Source organism: Solanum tuberosum, unplaced genomic scaffold, assembly GCF_000226075.1.
Source record: "Solanum tuberosum cultivar DM 1-3 516 R44 unplaced genomic scaffold, SolTub_3.0 scf00274, whole genome shotgun sequence".
NCBI classification, from domain to species: Eukaryota; Viridiplantae; Streptophyta; class Magnoliopsida; order Solanales; family Solanaceae; genus Solanum; species Solanum tuberosum.
The window spans coordinates 411892-421628 of record NW_006239198.1 but is presented as its reverse complement, the minus strand read 5'-3'; the positions used below and the strand labels follow the sequence as shown (position 1 = coordinate 421628).

Genomic DNA, 9737 nt, shown 5'->3' with positions numbered 1-9737 from the left:
TCTATATGGTCTTCAATATATATTAGTTGAATATATTTATTTTTTTAAATATAGTTGTGCTTAATTTACATTTCATTTCCTACTACACACCTATTAAACTTAAAATATCTAAATATATCTGAAAATAAACATAAATACTCAGCTGCATAAAAGATGATCACAAAAGGCTTTAATTACATATCATGGTTTGGTTCTTATCATTTTTCTTTCACGATACTAAAGTAGTAAATTATCCATCGAGTAAAAACATTATGTTACTTTCTTTGAATTTTATCGAAAATAATGATGTTCAGGTCAGCAAATATGTACTTAAACCATAAACATTGCACAACAACCATGTAATGAGATTTAATCAAATACTAGCAACACGTTATTTAACATCAATTACACCATTACGTGGCCAAGTAATTACAACTAATAAATACAAATAATGATTATTTTTTTAAAAGAAGAGAACAAAACCAATAAACTTAAGAAAAAGAAAGAAAAATTGAATAAGAAAGGTTTGTGTCATAAGAAAGAGACATAGCAAAAGAAACAAATTATACAAGAGTTGGATAGGTGGAAAGGCATATAATTGTGCACATATAGACTCTATGATCACCCAAATGGTATGCTCGTGCATGAATGAGTTAGAGATAGTTGTCATAGTAAAATGAGATGATGATTAGAGGCGAAATCAGAAATTAAAATTTATGAATTTTGAATATAAAAAAATTAAGTCGAAATTATTGGATAGTCTGACCCCGTACCTAATATTGTAGCTCCGCTATGACAACGATGATAAGTATAAATTTGATTTAAAATTTTGCCGTGCAATGTTGTAATGCTATGAAAAGATAGGCAACAAGAAGAAAAGGAGAAGACTAAGTACTAAAATCTAATAAAAGGAATCGTGGGACCAAAAACAAAGACAAATTTGTGTGATGCCATTATATGCACTTTCTTTCACATTTTCCTTACTCTTTTTCCCCCCTCTTTTTCTTTATCATTAATTAAAGTTAAAATAGCCATCTTGGTTTTGGGGAAGATTAATCAAAATCCTTGTCATCTTTCTTCTTTTACCAAACACAAATAAGATTTACCATCTCTTTATTAGGTAGAAAAAGTCACATACATGTCTTGTGAGAGCTATAAGCATTAAGAAAATTCAAAATATAAAGAGTAAATATATCATGAAGTGAAGACAAAAACATATATTCCGATACGATAGATAGATCTAGAGAACTGAATTGCCTTACGATTTCAATCCAATAAGAAAAACTTCTCCTTTATAGAATAGTAGTACGAAACCTAACTCAAGCTAGAGCCATAAGTATTGACAAAAGATTCATACATAAGTGGTGGCTTCTTTTAGCTTGCAATGCCGGCTGTTTGCCTTTTTAATTAAACGTAGAAGTAGATGTACTTTTATTTTGACGATAACTTAAAATGGATCATAGCCATAAATTTTTATCAAAAGGAGCTACAAGGTATACAATTCTAATGCACCTAGATGGTTTTGAATTATAATTAGTCAGCCAATTCAACTAACACACGACACATATATGTCGTAAAAATAAAATAATTCAACTTCTAAAAAATATTCAAAAGAATAACATAAATACATACGCCATCACCATCTCCCGACCACACTTGTAAGTGGAATTACACTAGTCATGTTATTATCGTTAATGCAAGTGAGTTTTGCATTACGAGAACATCAAAATAATTGTTTATCTCATTTCATTTTCTTCCACCTCAATATGTTTGTTTGATGGATGGATGAGGGTCTGACAATTCATGAGAGTCGTGTAAGTTAGGGATTTTCCTTAATGAATAAATAGTGTATAATGTATTTACTCTTTAATTGTTGTTTTCATCAATGGTGTTTGGCTCAATTGATGGAAAGGACAACTCCAAGAGAAAGAATGGGCTGGCATTATGCCTTCACGAATGAAAGCACATAAGATGGACATATTTATAAATGACTTTTTATGGTTGACAGAAAAAGATGCTATCATTTTTTAATATTTTTTTATGTCAATATGGGAGAAATTTAATTTAATTAGGATGTATGGTGGAATAGAGGGACTACTTTTTTCTTTTGGCTCAACCATAAAAATAAAAAAAAATTCAAATAGTTACCAACCTAATTGTTAGGTAAATTTCAGTTAATCAGGTTTACCACATGACTATGTTAAATTAGGCTTGTTAATTACAGAGTCAAGATTCCATAATGCAAAATAAAAGGGAGAAAAGTTATATTCATAGCATAGCCCCATCTTTTTCTGATTCCTTGTAAATTAAATCTATAAATAATAATAATAATTAAAAAGGTTCAGGTTTCTTGAAGTTTCTATTTTTCTCACCTGCTCATAGGCTAAATTATAGGAAAAAGAAAATAATAGGTGAGTGAATTTGACAGATTCATTTGAAGATTTTATTTTTTTGGTATAACATTAACTTTGAGAGAAGAAGAAGCTAACTCAGCCAACAAACATAGCAATTAGGTTGGAAGTACTCTTATTTGTAAGAAAAGGAATGTGATGAATACTAGCTGTTTGAATCTTCAAAATCAAGTAAAATTCAACATATCTTATTATTATTATTATTTTTTAAAAATAAAAAACTTTTTTTTTTGTTTCCCACCTAGTGTTCGATACCCACATTGAAATCCGACTAAAATTGAATTCACACCCGAAAGTCTCACTAGGGGTAAAAGCGCTCTCTAACAAAGACGTGTATTCAAAGGGACTCAAACCCAATACATTTGATTAAGGATGAAGAAGTACTTACCACTACACTACAAACCTGATTGATAAAAAAAAAACTACTTTGATGTGTGTGTACACATCTCATCCATCCGATTCCACTTCAAAAAAAAGAAAAATAAAACTTTGGAACAAGCTCAAACAGCAATATCTAATTTCAAGAATCATAATTTTTTCAGGACCCACTAAGCAAATAAATCAATAAAAAAAAAAGAGAAGAAAACTATTTCACAATGAAGGTGACCTAGGCTTTAACAACTAGATGGGCATCTTGTATTAGGCAACCACAACAAAATATAATTATTAGAACAAGAAACCAATCTCCTTTCTCTATGTATACAGGGACAGGTTTGTCTCACACTTTAAATAGTGCTCCATTTACCAAGAATTGTAGACTATATAATATAAAATAATACTAATACAATTTCAACCCTTCCATTACCTTTTTTTAAAAATAATTAATCTCTTAATATAATTGGAAAAAAGAAAAAAAAAAGTTATATGAGGGATAGGTGGGCAGCATGGGCCATATAGAAACAATTCCAGCGGCAGCGGTAACGGCAGAGACCTTCTGCACGCCCAACAACAATATCAACCCCAACTCCAAGACTATCCCCACATCTACCTTATTGATGATTCTCCTTCTCTTTCTCTATACTCAATAAATATATATATACATATATACAAAAACTTTACGTATATGTGGGGTGTGTGGATAATACCAATATAAACAAGTGATGAAAAATTCAATGAATAATAAATAAGAGTTGATAAGAAACACAAGAGTTGAGAAAGAGCCAAACCAAAGCTAAAGCCACGGCAAAAGAAGAAGAACAAAGCAAAGGAAAGAAAACCAAGAACCAGAATAAGACGGGCTACCCCTCTCTTTCTTTCTTGGACTGATTCTATATTTATATCTTCTCTCTCTTATATGCTTTCAAAAGCATTTTTTAGCAAACCAAAGAAGCAAGCATAAGGAAGAAACAAAAAAAAGAAAAGTGAAGGGAGCACAGGCAGAAAATTGTGTGTTGTTCTTGGAAATGGCTTAAAAAGATTCATTTCACTCTTTAACCTCACTCACTCTCTCTCTTTGAAAAAGTTTCTTTCTTTATCTTGTCCTCATTCTTTACATTTCTTTGGTATTTTCTTGAAGGGTGTAACTGAAGAGTCTGCCTTGGTTTAGGGCATCTTCTTCTCTATTCATGCTGTTTATGTGTTAGCCTTTAATCAGAGAGAACCCCACCCACCCACCAATCACACATCTCTTCATTACCATCTTCCAACTTAGAATCCATTTTCTCTAATATATATATACATCTATCAATCTACCTTTCCTTTCTCAATTCTGATCATAGAAATGGCTGTTCAAGCACAATACCCATCAAATGTTCTCTTTCTAAACAGGTCTGCATTCAACACCCTTCCTATTTTTTTTTTGTTTCTCTTATCTCATTCTTTTTCTTGTCTAAGTAACTTTAATTGGATTTTCCTTGATTCTTGGTTGCAGAAATGTACAAGAAGGAAAACCCCCACTTGGTAATGATTATTCATTGCAATCTCAACCTGGTGGTGGTGGCGGAGGAGGATCTTTTCTTGATCAAACACAAATGTTATTCAATCCAGGAGGTAGGGGAAAAAAACTTCATAGTTACATAACAACAAATACGATTCAAATTCAATCCCAAATTCAAAAAACTCGAAGTTTTATTAGTTTTTCTTCTTCATCTTTTATTATCAATCCTGAATTGAACATACAAATTACAATCTCATGAATACGTATGAAGAAAAGGAATCTAAAATTGTTTTTTTTTTTTTGCGATTATAGCTGGGGTAAATTCAAGGAAGAGAGGAAGAGAACTTACAAGTACAACGGCAGCAATGAATCCATTGATGTCAATGCAATCTCAGCCTCAACCGCAACTCATCGACCTCACTCAACTTCACACATCGCCTCCTTCGCAGCAACAGCCACCCAACCTTGTCTCCACCGGACTCCGTTTAGCTTTCGGAGACCAACATCAACACCAACACCAACAACAACATCAATTACAACAACAACAACAACAACATCATCACCATCACTCTCTTTCTCCTCAATCATCAGCTTTCTATTCAATATTAACAGAAGACTTAGCTACTCATATCAAACAACAACGCGATGAAATTGATCATCTCCTCCTAATTCAGGTACTATTTTTGTTCAAAATTTTACCATTTGTTTAAGTTACAAACTAATTCAAATTGACATGTATCAATTCTCAATATCGATTTCGCTGCAATCATATCAAAATGTCATACTATAGAAAATCCTCTCTCATCTCTTTGATCGGAGTCGGAATCAGCAATGTGAGCTCACATAGATAGATTTTTTTTCCCGCAAAATTTACTATGCTTTTTGAATTTGTTCACCGAGAATGAAATTTTCTGATTTTCGATATTCAATAGGGAGAGCAATTGAGGCGTACATTAGCAGAGAAAAGGCAAAGTCACTACCGTGCACTGATCGGAGCAGCAGAGGAATCAATGGCACGAAGGCTAAGAGAAAAAGAAGCAGAGATGGAGAAAGCAGCTCGGCGAAACGCTGAACTAGAGGCGCGTGCAGCGCAATTTAGCGCAGAGGCACAGGCTTGGCAAGCTAGAGCAAGAGCACAGGAAGTAACGGCAGCAACACTTCAAGCTCAGCTGCAACACGCGATGATCAACGGCGGAGGTTGTAATGAGATAAACGACGGTAACGGCGGCGAACCGGAGGATGCTGAATCAGCGTACATTGACCCGGACCGAGTTGTTGAGTCTACCGGCGGTCCGAGTTGCAAAGCGTGTAGAAAACGAGTCGCCTCAGTAGTAGTACTGCCGTGTCGCCATTTGTGTATCTGTACAGAATGTGATGCTGTTGCTCAAGCTTGCCCGTTGTGTTTCGCCATTAGAAGCTCAAGTGTTGAGGTCTTTCTCTGTTAGAAAAAGCCCAAATCAAGGCCCACTTTGTCTTTTGGCCCAAACCCAAGCCCAAGTCCTGCACTTAGAACTTTTCAAATTAATGTTCTAATGGTAAAACAAAAAAGGAGTTTAATTTTGAAAAAGAAAAAACAGTAAACATAAATGAAGAAAACATGAAACAAAAATAATATTTCATTTAATAACTATATTCCTTTTTTCAGATTTTTTTTTCTCTTGGGGTTTATTTTTTTATTTTTTGCAACAAATCGAGGATCAAAAATCTTCGTAGTTTTTTTTTTTTTTAAAACACAGTTTGAAATTTAATTCATTTGTATATTCGTTTTATTCTTTTATTTACCGTCCATTGACATCATAAATCAATTTTCATCATTTTTTTTCCTTCGATGAAAAATTACTGTTATAAATTATTCATGAAAAAAAACCCCAGTTGATAATAAGTTTTTTACCATACAAGGGATGAAGGGATAGTATTTCTTACTTTAAAAAACATTTGGTATTATTTTCATTTTGTGCAATACATAAGTATGTCATTTAACTGATATTTATATATATTAATTTTAGGGGTAACTATCATAAAGTTAAATTATTAGACACATGTGTCCTACATGACAAATCGTATGAGATGCATGTATTCTACCTGACAAATCGCGTAAGATGCATTTATCAGCACATACATGTCCTACCTGGTAAATCACGTGAGATTTGTCATGTATGACGTATGTATCTATTTGTTTAAATTTATGATATTTAAGTGTTGAATTATTAGTGCACACCAAAGTCGGAGGATATAGATAGATATCAGTTGAAACCAAGTTAAATGACATGTTCATGTATTATGCCTAGACCTTTTAATTTATGTGAAATGCCAAAAAAATATATTATATTATTCTACGAAAGTTTAATGTGCCAAAAAAATGATAATAATAATGAGGGCATAATTAGGAGATTTTTCTTTTTGGGTAAGGTCGAATTTTAAAAATTTAAGTGGACTGTTCCTTTTTATGTTTAACCTAATGTTATAATATTATGCAAATGATTCAGTAGATTACGATAGAGTAATCTCCCTTTTTAATTAGGGATATGATTACGATAGAGTAGATTCATTCATTTCTGAGATGTCGAGTTCGATTTTCGAGAATGAACGATTCTATAGTAATGAATATTTCTCCATTAATAGGTCATATGTAACACAAGTTTAAATTAATCTAATCGATTGGTGAATTTTAAATTAAATTCCTTTGCCTTAATAAGTAGTAGTATCAGGTTTGGATCTTGAGAATATGATAAATCGCTTGAAAATATTATCCTTTATATTCCCTCTTTTCCTAATTACTTGTCAACTTTGAACTGACACACCTATTAAGAAAATAATTAATGACATAGTGAGTTTATCATTTTACCCCTATTAATTATGAAGTGGATGAAAAGTTCTACATTTTTCAAAGTAATTAATCATTTAATTGAGGATATAATAGGTAAACAAAATTGTCCTTTCTTGATTTGTCAAAATGGACAAGTAATTAGGGACAACTATAAAAGGAAAATTGGATAAGTAATTAGGGATAGAGGGAGTATAAATTATATGTGACACAAGTCTAAATTAATCTGAACTAAATTTCGAATAGCGAATGGTTAAAAAGAAAGAGAGATACTAACTTTATTCAACAAGTTGCAAGCATAATTAACATGCATGATGAGATAACTATGCATGGTACTTAATAAGATCATTAATTTATGTTATTATTACCTCTAATTATAGTGTTCTAAGAATGGTCAAAAAGTCTAAAAGCAAGTGTTCCACATGACAGGGCCTAATTAAGTATTAAAAGTTTGGCTTAATGTGTTTTTTTTACCTAATTAAGAAAGTATTTAGGACCATGTTATTACAATAAACTTCTACAAGGAGCTGGACTAGTTAAGAGTTTGGCTTATTTAGCAAAAAATTACCTAATTGTGTTTAAACATTAACTAATGTCCTTCTTGAACTTGAAGACAGAGACACTATTTTCCATTATTTTGGTATCTAATTAGGCCGTTATAAGCATGTTCCGATGGGAAGTCAAAAGTCATAAATTAAATAATTATTTGTTTGGATCGATTTATTTTAAGTTTTTTTAAAAACATATTTTTATAATGTTTGGGTAAAAGAAAACCATAAAAGTCAACTCATAAGATTAATGTGTATCCACACTTTTTTTTTAAAAAAAAATCCTTTTTTTCTAAGAACAATGGATACGTATATAGTACAAAAAAATTAAGTAAAAGAGAGCATCAATTTAAGAAAAGTTGATGAAATTTAAAGTAATGCAAGGATGATATTTGACCAATTGTTGGAGTCCCTTTATTATAAGTTTTGAGTTTGTATTGAATATCTTTTTAGTAAGATAATTGCGTGAATAAGATTTTTCTGTAAATTCTATTCACATATTTTGTTACAGTCTCAAAACTCAAGTTTATGACATGTATTGTCCTCTTCTGTTATTATTGGCTTGAAATCACATATTTATTTTCTCTTTTATTTTAATATAAAATTTATGTATGTATATCCTTCTCATGTCAGCTTAAAATTTTGTTGATCCCTCTCTTAATCGGTCATTCTTTATATCACTTAATTATGATTAGATCAAATGAACTTTCTAACTTGATGCAATATAAATATCGAATACATAAATTTCTATCGATTACTATAATTATCTAGGAAACGTTTCTCTTCACAACTACTTGAGGTAGTTAAATATAGCACAAAACCAAATGCCAGGATATTTAAACAATTCTTGTAAAAAAAAAAAAGGCATTTTTTTATACAAAGATACAATATGACATTATAAAAGACATGAATTAGTTATAAAAAAAATCGTTGCTAATTTATCGCTACATAACTCATGATATATTTATCTATCATAATTTTTTATTATTTGTTGCTAATTTATCGTTAAATATGATTAGCCATGAATTATTTTGTATAGAGATAGCTAAAAGTTGTTCATCCCTATTTCCTTTTTTTTTTTGGGTTTTGTGTATTCTATATTTGAGTTTAGCTGAAACAATAAACATATATATATATATATATATGTGTGTTAAATGAATATAAAAATTGAATTCATCGAGCTTAAATTCTTAATTCGTGAATACGCTTATAAGTTATAATGTGTTAGCTCCTAACTTTGTCTTAATTATTTGAACCATTAAAAGTCTTGCCTAATAATATACACTTCCCTTTGAAAATACAACAAGAGGATTAACAAAAATATTCTGTAATTTTAATCATTTTAATTTCTAAATTTCTCTTTACACGGATCTTTAAAAAACATTACTTTTTTTTGTATAATTAGTGCATAAAAATTCAATTGTTATTTATTGATAGATGGTGAAATAAATTAAAAGACAATATTGAATGTAAAAATATAACTCTTAATGTTTTCTCTTCTGGTTTACTCATGTATATAGATGGTTCTTATATTATACTATAATATTAAAATTCTACATTATAATTATAAAAATATATCAAACGAATTTATTATTAACATTTGAATACTATATCCTAATTCTGAAAACTCTGTCACAAGGCAGGGCAAAGAAATAAAATAATAATAGGAAAATATATTTCATTTGGTCCCCCTTTTTAGGTCTAGAAATCTCCAAGATTTAATAATAAAACACATAATTGAACTATTGAAGTACTCTTTTTAAATGAAACACTCAAAATGATGTAACTATATATTAAAAAAAAAATGCTGCACAGAAACAATTGTTTGATTTTTCATAAGTAAAAACTAGCAAAATAAATTTTTCAAAAACAAAATCTACATTTCTTGTCTTACTTTAATAAAATCCCTACATTACCATGAAAAGACGTGGTGCAGTAGATGAATTGTTCCTTCCTTAACTAGAGACTACCTTCAAATGAGAATCCTTGGTAGGAAGCGCTACCATCGAATAGGTTGTATCCAATGCGAATCCAAATTAGTCAGACTCCAATATGAAAGAAAAAAATCTTTATGAATCTTAAAAAAAAAAAAAAAAAAA

The 9737-nt window shown here is 30.5% G+C and overlaps 1 protein-coding gene across 1 annotated transcript; it reads left to right on the top strand.

Annotated features, from left to right (window-relative positions):
• The first annotated feature begins 3268 nt into the window (after nt 1-3268).
• LOC102582679 (BOI-related E3 ubiquitin-protein ligase 1) lies at nt 3269-5896 on the top strand. Its single transcript, XM_006358554.2, has 4 exons — nt 3269-4157; nt 4261-4379; nt 4579-4940; nt 5199-5896. The coding sequence occupies exons 1-4, from the start codon at nt 4111-4113 to the stop codon at nt 5709-5711; spliced, it is 1041 nt and encodes a 346-aa protein (XP_006358616.1). The 5' UTR covers nt 3269-4110; the 3' UTR covers nt 5712-5896.
• The last annotated feature ends 3841 nt before the right edge of the window (nt 5897-9737 follow it).

Coding starts and splice junctions, on each gene's coding strand:
- LOC102582679 (XM_006358554.2), top strand. CDS start 4,111: ATGGCTGTTCAAGCACAATACCCATCAAATGTTCTCTTTCTAAACAG. Junction 4,158..4,260: donor AATGTTCTCTTTCTAAACAG/GTCTGCATTCAA, acceptor TCTTGGTTGCAG/AAATGTACAAGAAGGAAAAC. Junction 4,941..5,198: donor ATCATCTCCTCCTAATTCAG/GTACTATTTTTG, acceptor GATATTCAATAG/GGAGAGCAATTGAGGCGTAC.